The 19,545-nt window shown below is 45.6% G+C and overlaps 1 protein-coding gene across 2 annotated transcripts in view; it reads right to left on the reverse strand.

Moving 5' to 3' along the window:
• The window catches only part of SH3PXD2B (SH3 and PX domains 2B), a 406,416-nt gene that overhangs the window by 311,068 nt on the left and 75,803 nt on the right, over positions 1-19,545 (reverse strand). For both annotated transcript variants that reach the window (XR_010320756.1, XM_064279122.1), the window contains exons 5-6: positions 13,819-13,910; positions 6,652-6,677 (exon numbers count right to left, since the gene is read on the reverse strand). Coding sequence is in view for 1 of the 2 variants with exons in the window: in XM_064279122.1 (XP_064135192.1) it covers positions 6,652-6,677; positions 13,819-13,910 (118 nt within the window). In the remaining variant the exon portion in view is untranslated. The remainder of the gene's footprint in view (positions 1-6,651; positions 6,678-13,818; positions 13,911-19,545) is intronic.

The raw sequence follows: 19,545 nt of genomic DNA on the forward strand, positions 1-19,545 counted from the left end.
AGACTTGAACCAGGTCCTTCTGGTGGGGTGGTGGGGAAGGTGGGGGTGAGGGAGAGAAAAATAAAAGGATAGGGAAGGAAAGGTGGTCTGAGGTGGGCCAGCTTTCCCTCCCCATGACCACCCCAAGGTCCATTCAGACTGAGCTTTATTTCTTTGGGTCTCTCCAGGGTTCCCTTCAGTATTCCCAGCTCCTTCCACCCCCACCATCTCCCCCGAGGCTTGGCTGCAGGGCTGATTTCCTCCTACCCCCATGGTAACTGCTCACCCCAGAAAGCACAGCCACTTCAGCAGTGGTATCTTTCAGCAGTCTCAGGGTAGGCTGTTTACTGCACCCTACCCACGGCGAGCTTCAGGAGGGCAGTGGTCTTGACTGTCTCCTTAACCCCTGGCACTTGGCACATGAGGTACTGTCAAGTGAATGAATGAAGGCAGAGCAGTGGTGTTCTGGAGGCTCCTGGCTGCTGCCCTGGTCATTAGGAGCTGGGGACACTTTACTGTGGATTCAATAGGTGGAGACCAGAGTCTCCAGTTTTGACCCCAGAATATCTTGTTTGGGGCCCTGAGGTAGGCTGAATTCAGGAAAGAGAGGAGAAAAAGCACCTATTTCACAGTTAGGTTGAAACCTGTGCCCTGCTGCCCAGGTGGACACTCAAGTCTTCTAGGCAGGCAGCCTGCAGGTGGTGTGTGGCCAGGGAATGGCTGTGCTCACGCCGAGAGTGTCTCTGTTGTAACTTATAGCTCTTTTTCTGTTCTCCTCCAGACACTCCCAGCTCAGAGGCCCTCCCATTTCTCTCCATTACCCTCAACTGGGAAGGCTGAATGGCTAGAACATGGTCACACAGCCAAGAAACTGTGACCCTACTCCCCAGCTACAATGACCTGTTCTGGTTTCCCACACCAAAAATTCAGAACACATGGTTCTAACAAAGGGCTTTTGTGCTGCCTCTGGCTGTCAGAGGCTGGAGAGCAGTAGTGTGCTGGAGTCTTTCTCAAAATGCCACAGTTTAATACAGGCAACCTTCTCTTTCTAGTGCGCCATGACCCCACTTCACTCGTGTCCTCACTGAGCCACATCCTGTGCAGCGGGGTATGAGAGAGGCTTCCTTAGAGCCTGGTTTTTATCCTGCCCCTCCAGGCTGTCCTCCAGTGATACAATGCTTGATGGTCTGTCTAACAGTTATAAACCAAAAAACCAAACCTGTTGCTGTCAAGTCAATTCTGACTCACAGCAACCCTTTAGAACAGAGGAGGACTGCCCCACAGGGTTTCCAAGGAGTGGCTGGTGGATTCAAACTGCTGATATTTTGGTTAGCAGTCGAGCATATACATGGCTTGTATCTCCAAGATCACCTTATGGCCCAGCATGGTTGCTGGAGCCCCAGCCATCACCTTCACATTCCAGGCAACAGAAATGAGTAAAGGATGAAAAAGGGCATACCTCTTCTTATAAGGATTCTTATTAGCAGTTGCATACAACACTTCCACTTATATCCACTGCGGCTAGAGTGCTCCCTCAAAATGCTAATCCAATCCTGCCCATGGGTCAGCAGCCTGCTGTAGCTTCCCAGTGCCCTCAGGTTCTCACAGTCTGGGCTCTGCTTGCCTTTCTGGCCTTGCCTGTTGGCCACCTCATTCTTGCTGCAGCTGTAAACCTTTGCACAAGCTTTTGTCTCTGCCTGGGATGCCTCCTCCTTCCATCCATATTCAAATGGTAGCCACCCATTCTTAGGCTCCTAACTGGTCTCCTGCTGCCAACCTTGACCCCCAAGTGATCTCAACAGTGAGGTTAAGCCTTCTAAAAGAGGTGTCAGATCACAGTCCTCAGTGGTCAAGACCCTGCAGTGGCTCTTATCTCTTTCAGAAAAAGCCCCAGTGGCCTACAGTGCCCTGCCCCATCTGCTTCCAGTAATCTCTCAAACCTCCTTTCCTCCACTCTCCCCCCCACATGGCACAGAGGGCTACTCATTCCCCATGCTCCTCTAGTAACAGAACTCCTGGTTTTTAGCCAAAACTCCTTTACACTTAGAAGTGGTCATGTGACTAAGTTTTAGCCAGTGGGATATAAGTAGAAGTGTTGTGTGCAACTGCTAGTAAAAATCCTTACAGGAGGGGGCGCGTTCTTGTTGGCTGAAATGTGAAAGTGATGGCTGGGTCTGCAGCAGTCATCCTGGGCCATAAGGTGATCTTGGGAATACTGGCTACGTATGGCAGAGCAGCAAGACAGACTATCAAGCACGGTACCACCCCTGGGCCACCTCCCTTTGGAATGTGACCTGAGAAGAAACAAAATTCTATCATTTAAGCCACAATTATTTGGGGTTTTCTGCCACTTATGGTCAAATCAAATTCAACTTTGGGGACTATATTCTGGTTTTGTGATGCCTAGGTCATGCAAAGCATGTTCTCACTACAGGGCTTTAGCTATTCCCTCTGCCAGGGTTAGTCTTCTCCAGATATCTGTGTTATCTTCCTCCCTCCCTTCAGATCACTTACCAAATGCCATCTTATCAATAAGACAGTCCCTGACTGCCCTATAAATCAGTGCCTCCCTTCCCCAGCACCGCCTCACCCAGTTTTACTTCTTGCCATGGTGCTTTTTTCTCTTCACTTTTAACTATCATAGAATTTATACAGTTACATGTCTCTCTGATGTCTATTTTCTACTCTAGAATATAAGCTCCACGAGGGAAGGGACTCAGCTGTCTTGTGTTTACTGCTGTACTCACTTGCCTAGAGGCCTATGAACCCGTGGTCTGTTTCTGTACTGATGGGGAGCTAAGAATGGTTTTTACATTTTTAAAGGGTTGTTAAAAAAAAAAAAATGTGATAAAGACAATATGTGGCCCACAATGCCTCAAATATTTACTATCTGGCTCTTCAGAGAAAAAGTTTGCCAACCTCTGGACTAGAACATAGATGGCATGCACGAGGGCTCAATAAATATTTGAATGGACAAATAAATATTTTATAACTTAGCTTTAAACGACTTCCTACACAGGGAGAAATTAAAATGCTTTCCATCACAGCACATGGAACATTTTAATTTGTTTATACATTTATTTTTTTCTACTAGATTCTGAGTATACTTTTCACATCTTATTCTCTTTTGTATTCCCTGGGGACCTAGGACACTGCCAAGCACGCAGTAGGTGTTTCCTGTCTGTTGAATGAATAACTGCATCTCTCTCGTTCACTCAGCAGCTAGCACAGACATTTAACAGACATTTGTGGAGTGGATAAACAAAAGATGGAGACTTCTAAAAAGCCTTCCTACCCTATGCAAGGCTCCAGGTCTCATCTTGGGACTACGCAGTGCTGACAGTTCTCAGTAGGCACCTTTCCATCTATAGACAACCAAAGATGTCCTTCTTGCCCATAAGTAGGAATAAAGGCCCTGGTTAAGTCAGGGCCCAGTTAAGCCAGGTCATTCTGTTCAGAAAGTTTAATTGTTGCCACCCAGTTTTAACAGCTGATGGTGACACAGCTATACCACATGCAATTTTTAAGACTCTGATCAGTGGGCTGAATTATTCCTTTCCATACTGACTCTCCCAACCAGTCTGCCAAGTCTGGCATAACTACAAGCAGTGACCCAAACCAAAAAACCAAACCCAGTGCTGTCGAGTCGATTCTGACTCATAGCGACCCTACAGGACAGGGTAGAACTGCCCCATAGAGTTTCCAAGGAGCGCCTGGAGGATTCAAACTGCTGACCCTTTGGTTAGCAGCCGTAGCACTTAACCACTACACCACCAGGGCTTCCACAAGCAGCGACAGAGTTAGGATATTGTGACGTGAAGCCAGGAAATGAGGAGGACAAAAGATCAGGGTTTGGGATTCTCAGGTGACATGAGCAGATCAGGTACTGGCACAAAGCTCAGGGCTGGTACTCTCTCCAAGGCTCATTCTGCGGCCAGGTCTGAGCCTTACATCATCTTCCTGTTTGTCCACAGCTGTAGCTTTTAGACTGTAGTTCCCTGCCATGAAGTGGTTCAAAGGAGAGTACACGAAATTGCCTTTCAACCTTTAGTACAGTTCTTCTAGAAAGACTGCCTTCATTTTATCCAGAGCATTCAACTTACTACTAGGAGTTTCAAACTAGGCTTGAGGCCAGCTAGGTGTTAGAGACATCTACTGGTGGAGAGTAATATTGCAGCCAAGCTCTACAATGCATGGTAATTGTAATATCCAAAAGTTGACCCAGGTAGCTAAGTTCTAGGAGTTGCCAATGTGAAGTCAAAGGATTCCTAGGCATTCCTGCGGCCCAGCAGGAAATAAAAGAGAAAGAAAAGATCAGGGGAAATGAAGAGATCTGACAGTGGAAGAGTGATTTTAACACTGAGAAGATGTTATAAAATATTCCCAGGAGGTATAGCGTCTGATCTACCACAGAAGTTTTCTATTGAGGAATTTTTGCTTCATGACAACATATATTTAATTTTTTAAATGATGAGTAGGTATAAAATAGGATTTGCTTCCCCAAAATTCACTCTATTGCCAGTCTTGTTGAAAGTATCAGTAAAGGAGAGAATACTTCAATAAGTAAAAGTCAGAAAAATCAGGAAGGAAATCAGATGGTCTGCTAAATTTTAGGTGGGAGGATTCTTTCCTGTAGGATAAGAATTTGAGACCACATTAGCCAAAACCTGTAGGAGCTAGCCAGCCATTACTGGGAAATGCTGTCAACAGAGAAGCCTTCTCCAACTCCAAGTTTTGGAACAGAAGTCTCAGGTCTCAAGCCGTCAACCTTAAATCCCCCCAAAATTCAATCAAGAAGGCTGGTTCTAAAATAGATTAAGTGTTCTAATGTCAGATAAAAAATAAGGCTAATCCCAGCATGAGTTTTTAGTCTGAATAAGAAAGATGGTATTTTCCATCCAGTTGAACTAAAAATAAATCCGTCCCCCATCATTGCAGGTCAATGATGTAACAGTGGTTACCACAAATTAGAGCTTCTTCTCTCTTTTCCAGACAAGTCCTCTCATCAAGCTGGTTCTGACTGGACCCTTTGTTTTCACAAACCAGAGCCGTCTCTTCCCTCTCTCTTTCCCACCCGTTCCTTCCAGGGACAGAGTCTTTGCACACTCTAAACCAGAAACCCCATGACCAGTCCAGAGTGGCAGGCTCCTCTTTTCTCTGCTCTTTTCTAAGAAACGTATAATTATCCCTGGGGCTCAAGAACTATTTGCAGCTTTAGCAGGATACCACGGCTCTGGTCAGTACCCATTAAACCAGAAAGCAGAACTGTAAACAGACTGGGTGGGAAAAGGCTGAAGTTAATTCCAGATGCCATACCTTGAGGCAACTAAATTCAGTTTCTCTCCAGTCTTTCTTCCAAGAATGACCAGAGGCCCTATCCCCAGAGGACAGTAAAAGGACCAGAGGTGTTGAATTTGGAATTGCTACTGATGCTGGTCAGGGACATCTGTGTACTCTGAAGTAATAGCAGCAGTAGTAAGAGCAAAAATAGCAGCAAACACATCACTTATGGCATATCAGGCACTGTTCTAAGTGATTTATACATATTATCATAAGTCCTATATCTTACAAGGTAAATTACTACTATTATCCCCATTTTACAGATGGGGAGACTGAGGTCCATGAGAGAAGGCAGCCTTTTTCACTTCTGGGATCTCTGCTTATCCCTCTTTATCCTCACCAACTCCCTTAAATTTCCTGGGAGGTCCTAGAAATATCTAAAAGAATTCAGAATTCCAGAAGCTCTGAAGACTGCTTTGGGTCCAAGCGTGGTATGGACCAGGGCTGTTGCAGAAGTGAGGGATGATCTCAGGTCACAGGAAGAAAAAGTTGGGCCATTGTTAATCTAAGTTTATAAACTCCAGGCCTGTGACAACTCAAGGCACTCCTCTGTTCATACTCAGCTTCCTACTTTCTCTTTTCCCATTACTGCTCTTGATAAAGAGTTGTGTTGTCCAGGGAATGGAAAGATTGTTAGGAAGTAAGCTAATTTGCTTCGGGGAGGGTGGAAGTGAAAGGATGGGAAACTGCTTGAAATAGCACTGTACACTGTTCACACCAGTGGCAGACTGAAGGAAGTAGAGGCTGTAGTGGAGGACTGAGGATGCTGAATGGATCAGGCCCAAATCTACTGCACATTCTCACTTCTCATCCTGTGCACATGCTGTCCTCTCAGTCCAGACTGTGCTCAGTTGTGTGGAAAGCCCCTGCTCATTCTTCAAGACCCAGGGCCCTCTTTTTTGACCTGCTCCCAAGAAGAATGCACTTAGCTCTGAGCTATTGCATAGCTTTATACAAAACAGTACAAACGTATTTCACACCCTATGGCATGGTGAGAAAGATGTCTATCTTCCCTATTCCACTGAGGCATTCCTCAGGAAAGATACCAGGTCTCATTCCACTTAGAAATCTTTTGGTAGAGGATAAACAACCTCAAATCCTTCTTTTGGGGAAACAGGATGGGGTATCAACCAGTCAAGCATCCTTCCCATCCAATCCATCCATCCAATCCACCCACCCATCCATCCATCATCCACCCACCCACCTACCCACCCACTCACCCATATCACTGCATCCCCAGTATGGTGCCCAGGGCCTGGCACATAGTAGGTGGTCAATAAGGGTATGCTGAACATTGAATGAGTAGAAGAAGATAGAAAATGTCACTCTTACCAGATTTCTTCTTTCCAATGTGCTCCCTGTACAGGAAAGAAGTGGGGTGGGAAAGAGCAGTCAGTACCTGTTGCGTACTGACACAAGTTATTCTGTTAAAACATTGAGATTCTCCATCCCAAAACATAGCTACAATATCCAAGGCAATCCCAAGGTTTCAGGCTCTAAGAAAGAAAGAATTCCTCTTCATTTTCTCCTTTTGACCACTATGTGCTCCAGCACCCTGGGACAACTGTCTCCACTCTGTTTAGAGAAATATCTGATGTGAAGGTCTGGGTTTTTAATCACCAAGCGATTATGCCCTCAGTGCAGCCTTGGGAGAGGGTGAGAGAGCTGAGCCATGGTTGGAGCCTGGGGCTGCATGTCTGTGTCTGGGAAGAGCAGCAGGGCCTGGGAACCAGCTGGGAAAGATTCCCAATTTCCATCCCCAGTCCTAACCTGGGTCTGAGCTTCAGGGCTTTTGACCAATAGACCAACCCCACTGAGCAGTCACCTCACTGTTCATCCCTCCTTCAATCAACGACCAGGGTCCAGCTGAGAAGCCAACTGCCTGCTTTGGTCCCAGAGCCACCCTTCCGGCTCTTGACAACCTCCCCATCTTCCTTCCCAAGTAGAACCTTTTCCTTCAAAGCCTGGCTTATAGACAGGAAGGCCTCACTAGGTAAGCTCTGGCCTTGTGCCAGGCACTATGTCCTATGGGCAGAATCCTCGTAACCAAAACGTGAGCTAGGTTACCAAAAAAAACCCAAACCCATTGCCTTGCGAGTTGACTCTGACTCATGGAGACTCCATGTGTTAGAGTAGAGCTGAGCTCCATAGGGTTTTCTTGCCTGTAGTCTTTACAAGCCTTTCTTCCATGGTGCTACTGGGTAAGTTTGAACTGCCACCTTTTCAGTTAGGCGAGCTACGTTAGCTGTGTCCATTTTACTAATGAACAAATGGAGGCTCAGAGAAGTCAAGTCACTTGTCTAAGGTCACGCTGCTGGGAAGAGACAGAGAGATGCGAACCTTTCCCTTCCTTCCAAAAAGCCTCTTGGAACCAGACACATGTACTCCTGCATGATGCTGGTTAACTTATGTCAGCTGTTGCTCTGTGATTTTTGGGGCACAATCTTGGCTGGGTTTTGTATTTTTAGTGGGTGTTTCATTAATATGTGTGTGTGTGTGTACGTGTTTCCACATGTTCATGCAGCCATTCCTACCCATGTAGAAGTCTCCTCAGGGCAGGAGCTATTTTTTTCTCTTGTGCCTCTCCTGAGGGAAGAATAGCAAGTGATCATTAAACACCACAGGGTGTAACATTATTATTATTTTAATGAATAGAGCAATAAAATTTCTTCTGAAATTAGAAAAAAATTTTTTTTTTAGATTTTCACTTCATGCCATATATGAAAATGAATTCTAGCTGACTTAATGAGGCAATATTAAAAGAATAAAAGAATACTCAAACCACAAAACAACTAGAAAAAAATCAAGGTGAATATTTATCTTGTATCTGAATGGCAATTACCCTTCTAAGCCTAAAAGCAACAGAAGTTACAAATGAAAAATGGTTACCACATTTCACTTAACAAAAACATAAAGCCTATGTCCATCATAAAATTCAGGAAAAAAAAAAAATTCTAATGAACCCAAAACCTGTTGCCGTCGAGTCGATTCTAACTCATAGTGACCCTGTAGGACAGAGCGGAACTGCCCCATAGGGTTTCCAAGGAGCGGCTGGTGGATTCGAACTGCCAACCTTTTGGTTAGCAGCCAAATGCTTAAGCCACTGTGCCACTAAAAACAAAAACAAAAACAAAAAAAACTAGGGCTCCTAAATTCCAATGAAAGGGGCAAATATTTGCCACAAACATGGCAAAGACCAATCTCAATATTGAAAGAGCCCATAAAAATCATAATAAAAACACTAAACCCAAGAGAAAAGTAAGCAAAGAGATCTTTCCCTTCCAACTATGATGATTCTGGAGTCTAGAACTCGTACTCTGTAACCAGCCTGCCAACGCCAGCTTGAGTCTCTTCTGGCTGAAGAAATGCCCATCAGCCCTCAGGGCCACCTGAAGGCAGGAATTGGGTTTGTTTTTCCAGGGCTCCCAAGCCAGGTGGCTGTCAGTGGGAAACATTTGATGAGTGAGCGTACTTGAATGAGCTGACCCTGTCCGTGTGGTTCTTTACCCAGGGACCCGAGGTTAGGCAGAATCATCTGGAAGGCCTGGAGTGTAACGCTCCCCTCTTCAGCCTCTTGAAGGCCACGAGGAAAGACTGGTTTTCCCACATGAGGACCAACATTTCCATTATGGTACCCGACTCCTTCGAGAGACTAAAAGAAATCCAACAACGAAGTATCTTCACTTTTACCATCTCATACGGCAGAAGCAGGAGTAATGAAAACTCATTGTATGCCTATTAGGTGGCAGGCACTGTTTCAAGTACTTCACACATTATATCAAAACTTTACCACAACTCTGCAAGGTAGGTACTATTATTGTCCCCATTTAAGAAATGAGGAAATGGACCCTCTTCAAAATAATCCGAATAGAACTCTAACTCCAGGAAACTGAAGAAAAGGTCTATCATTTGAATTATGAACATATTGGCCAGGAGGGGTCCCAGTGATTTCAGCCCCAACCTCCAAAAAACTAATGATTGATCACTTCCTAATTTTCCCACTCATTATTTCATTTAGCTGAGTCAGGATCCACTCGATAGCAACAGGTTTGGCTTTTGCTTTTTTATAACCCTGTAATTCAGACAGGCCAGGTGACATGATCTCATTTTACAGATGAGGCAACTGAGGCAGACAGGGAAGCGGGTGTGATGGATGCGCCTTGCCCCCGGACTGTGCGCTCCCTGCAGGCATGGGGCTGTGTCTGTCATGTTCGTCTGCGTCATGGCACCCAGCACCGGGCCTGGTACACACAAGCCCTCAATACCTATTTGCTGAATGGATGAGCAATGCAGGCCCTCCTGGTGGGGGCAGTATAACATCTAGAACTCCTGGTCCCGTGCTATTTCTACAGGCCCAGGCCAGCTAGCAAGTGGGGAAAGTACTGCTCTAGACACCAAAGAGGGGAAGCGAAGGGAGAGTGGCCAAGTCAGCTTTCAGCTGTCCTAACTTCCCGGATCCCTCGAGGGCTGGTTCCCGTCCTGTTTCCTCGAGAGCCTTTCCTTCCTGAATGAAGACCACACACGTCCTCCTAAAGCACAGCAGGTTGGCCCTAGCTCTCACCCACCTACTTATACTGATAAAAAGTCTGATGCTTGCTCAGAGGATAGGGACCCACTTCAACCACCCTTGTTGGGCAGGTGATCAAAGATACCAGGGCATCAACACTGGACACGGACACCATGGCCAGGGTTTTTAACCCAGGTCCATGGATGGGATGCCACACAACTGAGGACCTCCCGACACTGTGGGCATTTTTCCAGGGAGAGGGAAGAAACCTTTCATTGGATTCTCCAACTTGTCCATGATCTACCCTCAAAGTTAAGGTTTTTGGGCACTGAGATGAGGTTGAAAAAAACCTAGACGTCACTGAACCCAATACCCTGAGGAACTCACATCCAAGGTGGGTTCTCTCCCTCAGGTGGCTGCTGTTCCTCCTTCCTTCTGCCTGTGGGCAGTAAGCAACATTTGTCATGCTTCTCTTTACATTTTCTCCTTTGGTCCCTGAACAATGCTGAGAATGCTGAGAGGGGAGTGTTATTAAGCCCATGTTATAAAAGAGGAAACGGAGGCTCAAGGCAAGAAACACCCAAGCTCACCCAGCTTAAAAGTGGCCAAGGAATTTTTGTCGCTGAGGTTGTACCAAGCTGGGCATATTAATCAACTCTGGAGAGGTAGAACCTGGAGTTAAAGCAGCTATGGGTGGGTATTCGAGAGGGAAGGTACCATGACCCACTCACTACTTTTTGAGCACTTGGCAAATTCTTAGAATTTTTACTTGCCAGTCACCCAATCCTCACTATAACCCCAAGGAGTGCTGCTATTCCCATTTTACAATGGAGACAATTGAGGACCGGACGTGAGATTTAAACCTGGGTGTACTAAAATCCAAACCTGGGCTCATTCTATTAAGTCGTGTCGCCCCTCATGTGAGAGGCACACACAGAGGCTGCCCAGAGTTTAAGGTCTTCCAGACTCAGGCAGACGTGGAAAAATATATTTCCACCTCTTCCAAACTCAGTGATCTTGTGCGAATCTCTTCATTATTCTGAGTCTCAGCTTTATCATCTGTAAAATGGGTACCGTAACCCTTAGCTGGCAGTACTGTGATAGAATGACATGGAAACAGAACATCATAAGCTCCATATTCTTTTTTTTTTTAAGCTTTATATTGTTTGATTCACATTGGCTAGAAATTATAATTGAAGCCAGAGGCTACTGGCAATTTAATTCTGAAAGCCCAGGAGAACTGTACACAAAGTAGACAAAGGTGCCCTGAGACTATTTCACTGTATCTTGTTAGATTAATAAAAATGCGGGAATGTTTGCCAGATATAAACACTAAAAAAAAAACACTAAAGACAACAAAAACAGAAACATTAGCCAGGATAGGCTGAAGACCCAATACTGTCAGATTGTTACTTATTCTGTATCTTTTTTTTTTTTTTTTTAAGTTATGAAGCTGTGTCTTGACTCGTTGTTGGCAAGACATTCTCTTGTGACACTGACTTCAAAAGGTTTGTCATCATCCCTTATGCAATGTCTTCTTTAATCCCAAAGCCATGCTTCTGTGTGCTGGCTACAAGAAGCTGTGTTCACTCCAGGCTTGTCACAGGAAATGGTATTTATTAGAAAAACTTTATTGTGGTAAGTTAAAGTTTCCTCATCTATGCGGTAGCTAAACCGTTAGTCCAGAGTGATCAACCAACTGTACATGACCTCTCAACTTGATTCCGTTGCTTGTTTTTGTTGTTGTTAGGTGCCGTCGAGTCAGTTCGACTCATAGTGACCCTATGTACAACAGAATGAAACACTGCCCGGTCCTGCGCCATTCTCACCATCATTGTAATGCTTGAGCCACTGTGCCAATCTGTCTCGTTGAGGGTCGTCTTCTTTTTCATTGACCCTCTACTTTACCAAGCATGATGTCCTTCTCTAGGGACGTCACACTGGATGTATATATATAAATGACTGGACCTCACTTGTTCATCAGAAAGCACCAATACCCTTTGTCTTGGTGTTCTCCTTACAGGTCTATTTAAAAAATAAGCTTTGTGACTACAGCAGATTCATTTCCAAAAAGCCAATGTAGGTCTTTTAATCTTGACATATGCAGGGTGCTTAGCACACTACCCAGCATGCTGTAATTGTTTAACGAATGTAAGTAAGCTTTGGTTATTACTGCTGTTTTGGCAAAAAGTAAGCCCAGAGCTAAGAAGAGCAGCTCACACTTTGTCTCAGGCTGGGTTCTCTAGAGAAGCAAAACCAGTAAAGTGTATACAGATATATACAGAAGAGACAGAAATTCATCCCATGGAAATAGCTCACATGGTTGCAAAGGCTGGCAAGTCCCAAGTCCATGGGACAGGCAGCAGGTTGGAGGCCTCTCCTGACTCACGTAGCTGTAGGGGCTGAGGAACCCAAAATTGGCAGGTCAGAGCGCAGGCTGAGGAGGCTTACGAATCCCAAGATTGGCAGGCAATACAGTAGGCAGCTCGCTCAAGTCCCAAGAACCGGAGGTCAGATGATAATGAATTGGATGTAGAATCCAGAGGAAGGAAGCGAGCTTTCCCAGAATGTCCATATATATGTATTAGATGCAGGCCACACTCCCAAGGAAACGCCTCTGACAAATGATTGGCTGATCCCATCAGATCACATCATGGAGGATGACTACATCACTACATAACTGCCAAACTACATCATTACATAACTCCCAAATCACTGAGAATCATGGCCCAACCAAATCGACACACAACCTTAACCATCACACACTTCTCCGGTAAGAAGAGAGCTTGGCTGGTACTCTTCAGTCCTTGCTTACAGGTTCCAAAGGGATGCCAAGACCCAGCACACTCTTGCTTCTGTGACCCCAGGACAGTCCCAGGACCTGTGGGCTGGACTCCTCCTTCCCCCATTGCTGTTTCTCTATTAGCCAGACCCCTTCTTTCTGCAAAGACACAACAGGCTTCCTTTCGTGAAAATGGCTTTAAAAAAGTGACATGTGAGGGACCCTGAGCTTTTGTTAACAGTGATGAAAAAATTCAGGAATGGTTAATGACGATGGCTGAACATGAGGAACACAATTTATGTACATATGAAGATTGTTGAAGTAGCAAATGTTTTGTTACCTATACATTTACCACAAAAAAAAAATTATTAAAAAAAACAACCGGCTTGTGTATGTCAGTGTTTCACGCTGGCTGGGCTGGTGGTGCCAGCAACTCCTGGGGTGTAAGTGCTGGCAGGCAGGTGGTGTTTGGATTTTGTGTGGTGTTTGGATTTTGAGTGGTGTTAGAATTTGCGTGGTATTTAGATTCTGTGTGGTGTTTAGGGAAACCCTGGTGGTGTAGTAGTTAAGTGCTATAGCTGCTAAACAAAAGGTCAGCAGTTCGCATCCACTAGGTGCTCCTTGGAAACTCTATGGGGCAGTTCTACTCTGTCCCATAGGATCACAATGAGTTGGAATCAACTTGATGGCAATGGATTTTGTTTTTTGGTTTTAGTGGTGTTTAGATTCTGTGCGGGTCCATGTGTGGCTGCGGCCGCTGAACATGCACTGACAGGCATTTCAGCTGTTGTCCACCTGCTGCAGAAGAAATAACAGGGAGGCAGGGGCTGCGGTGGAAGTTTCAGATCAGCTTTGAAGCCCAGCTGACCAGGCTCAAATCCAGACCCTGTCACTCACTAGTGAGGGGACCTTGAGCAAGTCTCAGCTGCGCATTCATTCACATCTCCCTCTGTCCGTGGCTCCGGGCTCAGGGTCTACTCAGCCCCCACACACTAGCACATGCTGTGGGGCAGCGCACGGGTTACAGAACAGGGCTCAGCCAAGATTTCTTCACCTGCAAATCAGGAAGGTAAAAGAACGGAGGCCCGGCATCCATGGAATCTAGTTTGATTTTGACTCTGTGTCACTCCACTTCTTCCTGGGGCAGGCTGGAGAGGCAGAAAGGTGGGCTGTGAGAGCATGCTCTGGAGACATCCACAAACCAACTTACTCTTTGGGGGGATTCAGGTCCTCGGGTCTTGTCTCAAAGAACTGCAGCACCTCATCACACTGAGAGATATAGGGGGGCAGCTGGATCAGGGCCTGCAGAAGAAACACACAGGTGAGTCCAAAGGAAGGAGAGGGGGGTCAAGAGGGTGCTATAAGCCAGTGGTTCTCAGGCTCGAGGCTGCCTTAAAATCATCCAGAGGGCTTGTTAAAATACAGATTGCTGGGCCACACCCCTAGAGTTTCTAGTTCAGTGAGCTATGGCTGCTGACCAAAAGGTTGGCAGTTCAAAATCCACCAGCCCCTCCTTGGAAATCCTGTGGTGCAGTTCTACTCTGTCCTATAGGGTCACCATGAGTCAGAATCGACTCCACAGCAATGCGTTTTTGGTTTAGGTCTGGGGTGGGCCTGGGAAGTTACATTTCTAGTAAGTTTCCTGGTGATGCTGATATCGCTGGTCTTGGACACCGCCCCCCCCACCTGCAAGATATGTGCATATACAGATATGTACGTATATATGTGTATTATAGGCAAATACTTGGACAAATAATATGATTTGGAACAAAACCAAACTATATTGTATATGCTGTTGGTAACCCAATGATTTCATTTAAATTATGGACTTTATGCCACATCACTTTTTTTCTACAACGTCACCTACACTGGATCTAGGAGTCTATTGTGTAGATGTACCATAGTTTCTTCAACCAGTTGCTTAGTGGTGAACACTTAGTTGTTTCCCGTTTTCTGATATTACACACAATGCTTGCGTGTATGTCTTAACTCATGAACTTGAAGGTTGTTTTAGGGTTTGGGTTGAGGTGAGAGGTCCTCTGGTGAGCGAGGGGCTGAAACACCAGGGATCTCCCGCTCGTCAAGCCTATGTTACTTTGCCGCACCTGCTCACTAGGTGAGCTATGGGGAGACTCTCAGCAGTCTCTGCCAACGGGCTGGGTAAGGAGGTGGGTGAGAGCACAAAGATGGATGAGACACTTATAGTGCAGGCTTATCAGCAGACAGGTATCCACTGCACTGCTTTCTGTTGTCAAATATGAGAGAGGAATAGGGCGCATCCCAATCACTAAAGAATCTAAAACTAAGACATGCTCCAGGATGAATAAAGAGCCTAGTCTGACAAATATTTACTTAAGGCCCCTCCGTCCCAGGTCCTGGAGTGGGTGATGAGGCTGGAGGTGAGTCCAAGGAGTTGTTTCACACACGTTTCATTACAGACATTTGTGCAGGGAGGGCGTACATGCAGATGTATGAATTTAAATTGCACGGGTGACTCGGCCAGCCAACCCTACCCCACCAGTGCATGCTCTAGGCTGAGGCGGAGCTCTGCTGTTTCTATCAGCCTCCGTTTCCTGGGGCCCCTCATATGCCTTCTCACCACACAGCATGAGGCTATGGTTTGAAAAGGCGTTTTTACGTTTTATACATAACTAGTCCCTAAAATCTCTCCACCTGTGCCGATGTGATATTGCAATGCAGCAGGTGTACTAAACTATGGTGGAGGAATGGAGGGAGGTGGAGGGAGGTCTCCAGTGTGGCACTTCTACAGGGCTTCAGGGTTTTGACCCTATGTGATGTGAAAGTTTTTTATCACGGTGAAATATCTACTACAAAACATTTGCCATTTCAGCCATTTTTACGTGTGAAATTCAGTGACATTATTCATGTTCCCCATATTGTGCAGGAGCTCTGGTGGCGCAGTGGTTAAGTGCTGCTAACTGAAAGGTTGGCAGTTCGAACTCACCAGCCCCTTCACAAGAGAAAGATGTGGCAGTCTGCTTCTGTAGAGATCTATGGCCTTGGAAACCCCATGGGGCAGTTCTAGTCCGTCCTGTAGGGTCACTGTGAGTCGGAATTGACTTGGCACCACACAACAACAACATGTGCAACCATCACCACTATCTGTTTCCAAATTTTTTCATTACCTTTAACAAAAGCTCTGTACCCCTTAAGCAATACCCCTCTATTTCCTCTCCCACCTGCACCTGGTAACCACTAACAACCTGCAGGGTTTTTGAGTCAGGGTCTGACTGGAAGCCAAATTTCCTAAGGTCTGACCTGCCCCAGGTCTAAAGTGAGAGAGCACAACCCAAGGTGTGTGGACATATTTTTGTAGGGGACCTTCCCTGGCCCCAAGCCAAGCGAGTCCTTGCCGGGTCACTGTCCACTCTCCATTCCCCGGGGTGAAGGATGCTGACCTAAAGGGCCTGCTATTTATGGCTCACTGATTTTTTTTTCTTTGTAAAATTTATTTTATTTTTTGTTGTTGAGAATATACACTGCAGAACATACACCAATTCAACCTTTTCTACAAGGACAATCCAGTGACACTGATTACAGTCTTCAAGTGGTGCAACCATTCTCACCCTCTTTTTCTGAATTGTCTCTCCCCCATTAACATAAAATTCCCCCCCTACTGCCTAAGTTTCCTATCCAATCTTTCGAGTTGCTGCTTTCAATTTGATCCCATATAGTTCTTATAAGAATGTTCAAGGCAGACATTCTTTACTAGTTAAGCTAAACTATTGTTTGGTTTAAAGAAGACTTCAGGGTCATTGAGTTTTTATTAGCCTTTACCCACCTCCTGCTCTGCAGAGAACTCCCAGGGACTTCCCCTTCCCAGGCCCAGGGCTGGGAGCCACAGGGGAGAAGAGCAGGAATGTTTTCCCCGTACCTTCCATGTCTTTTTTCTATGTCTACCCCCATCTCCTTCTGGTTTGGAGCAGCGAGTGCTCACTCCCCTGCCCAGGATGAACTGCCGTCTGGGGGCGCCTGGGGCCTCTCTTTCCTCTGATGTCCTGCAGCTCTTGCAGTTGGAACCACATAATGAAGGAGCTGATGATACACCGATCAATGGTGCATCCTGGCTGCCTCGTGAGCAAATGTCTGTGGTTTCCACCAGACTGCGACCATAACACTGTGGGTCAGCACTTGTCTTAATGTCTCCCATGGGTTTGCCTGCATCACTTCCTGTAATCCTGGGATGGCTGGCCCATTTTAGAGATGGAGAAATGGAGGTTCTGGTGAAGTGACTAGGACTTGAGAGCACAGGACTGGAGACTCTAACTCCCCTACCCCAAATCCACCTTTCCTATATACCTACTGAGCTGGGGAGACCCATGATACCTGGTGCCTTACCTTCTTAGTGTTGCCATAACAGAAATACCATGATCGGGTAGCTTTAAAGAACAGAAATTTATTTTTTCACAGTTTTGGAGGCTAAAAGTACAAATCAGGGTCTTGGCCATGTCAATTCCTTCTATGAGCCTCTCTTCTAGTTTCTGGTGACAACCGTCAACGCTTGGTGTTCCTTGGCATCTATCTTCTCCCTATGTGTGTCTCTGTCTATTCTGCTTTCTTCGTAACTCAGAAGTGATTAGGTTTAGCACCCACCCTACATGGGTATGACCTCATTAACACAACAAAAGAAAACCCCTCATTTCCAACAGGGCCATATTTACAGGTACGGGGGTAAGATTTCAACACATTTTTAGGGGAGTACAATTCAATCCATAACACCTGGTCAAAAAGTATTTGTTAGATAAATAACATGAGGAAAGGCCCAGGATCTGGCCATGTGGCCCTGTTTGGGGAGAGCTGGGTGGGTGGGGGGCACAAGCCACTAAGTGGTTATAATCTCTATCTGCAGGGGCCTTCCCCAGGTGCTCCTTGCTGAAACAGGCAGAGGCCCCAAATGGACCAGAGAGGGAAAGGACAATGGAAACCTCCCGACAATGCCAAGTTCTCTTTTGGTTTTGAGCTATTTCTAGGAAGTGAATGCCAAACCAAACACCAACCCATAAAATAAAGCCAAGCTACTAATAAAGGGCAGCACTGAATGCTTTGATGTTTGTCCCTTTCATTCTGGATGAGAGGGCTAACGGCAAGAAAATGACATGGAGGGCAGAGAATAACTGCTTCCGAAACACTCCAGAATTGTGCTGTGTTTGGACGGTAGTGACAGAAAACCATAGTTTCAGAAAAACTCGGTTCTGTGCCAGAAGGAATACTGGCTCTTTGCACAGATGTGGCTAGTCGATGCTGGGTCAGAGAAGAGCGGAGCAAGTCCTGCTGCTGAGGGTAATGATAAAGGGCCAGAAAGAGCCAGCTCCCCATCTGGTTCTGTCACTTCCTAGCTGTGTGACTCTGGTCAAGTGTCATTACCTCTCTGAGCCTCAGTTTCCTTATCTGTAAAACAGAAACAAATAACATGCATCTTGGAAAGCTGTGGTACAGAATGAACAAGGAAGTGACTGTGAGGCCTCTGGTGCATACTCGCTGCTTGATAAGTGTAAGTTAGCCCCGTTGGCTTTCTGTACCGTTGATCGGTGTTAGCTGCTGTCGAGTCAGCTCCAACTCACAGCGACCTTATGTACATCAGAATGAAATGTTGCCTGGTCCTGTGCCATCTTCATGATCACTGGTATGTTTGAGTCCACTGCTGTGGCTCTTGTGTCAATACGTTTCATTAAGCGTTTCCCTCATTTTTGTTGGCCCTCTACCAAACATGATGTCCTCTTCTAGGGATTGTCTTTCCTGATGACGCGTTCAATGTAAGCAAGTTGAGTCTCGCCATCCTCGCTTCTAAGGAACATTCTGGTTGTATTTCTTCTGATGTGGTAGCTCCCAAAGGTGATTTTAGGCGGCAGCAAAATGATGATAGCCAGTGCCCAGTCACAGCATTAAATAACAACGCCTTGACTAGTGATAAAGTTTGCCTTTTCTCAGTTCTCTCTCAATTTTAACTTCAAAAAGAACACCCTAGTCAGGGGCTGGTATGTATTGAACACTGCTCCTAACTCTTGCTAATTCCACCCAAGAGCAAGAATCGGCTCTGCGGAGCCTGTGCCAGGCAACAGAATCTAGCTAGATTGAAACACTTATTTTTGTTGTTTTCATTCTTACTCTTGTTTTCTTTTATGGCATGTGGTGCTAGTTTTATATCATGGTTGTGATATCAAGTCTCCAGATATATTTAATTCAGAAATTTACTGTTACTGTTAGGTGCCGTCAAGTGGATTCCAACTCATAACGACCCTACATACAACAGAATGAAATACTGCTCAGTCCTGCACCATCCAAGAAGCTTAAGAAGTGAGTTAATTTAAATAATAATAATACAGGTGGTGTATACAGCAAAAATCTTGACACGAAGTCTCAGGTGACCTCCTGGTAAATGCTACAGTTATGTTATAATTTACTTTAAAATAGTACAACATGGACACACACAGAAGTGTGTGTGCGTTAGATTTAAGCTATACTCCCGTGGTGGTTACTTAATAACTGAAGTACCCTTGTTAGGAATGAACACTCTAATTAGGAGTCCTCATTTCAGAAAAGGCTACTGAGGGGTTTCAGCTATCTTCATCTCTGATCAACACTGTGACCCTTATTCAGTAGCGTAACAGTTGTTAGAAATGATTTTTTTTTACGGGTAAAGTGAGGGTTGTTCTAGAGATATTCTCAGGCACCGTGGCCCTTGCATGAACACAACCTGGCGAGCCCAATATTGTATATCCTTTGGAATGGTGCCCTGGGCCTAGGATTCTCCATTGGTCCTGTGTCCAGCCTCTCCTTGAAGATTTTATTGTCAGACCATGGTTAGCATCACTTGAATCCTGCCACTGGAATATTATTGCATCTGCCTCGAGGACCTTTCATGCAAAGTGCTGTCAGACATACAGCTGGTATTTCAGTCAGCTTAAGGAACAACTAA

Source organism: Loxodonta africana, chromosome 2 (assembly GCF_030014295.1).
Source record: "Loxodonta africana isolate mLoxAfr1 chromosome 2, mLoxAfr1.hap2, whole genome shotgun sequence".
NCBI classification, from domain to species: Eukaryota; Metazoa; Chordata; class Mammalia; order Proboscidea; family Elephantidae; genus Loxodonta; species Loxodonta africana.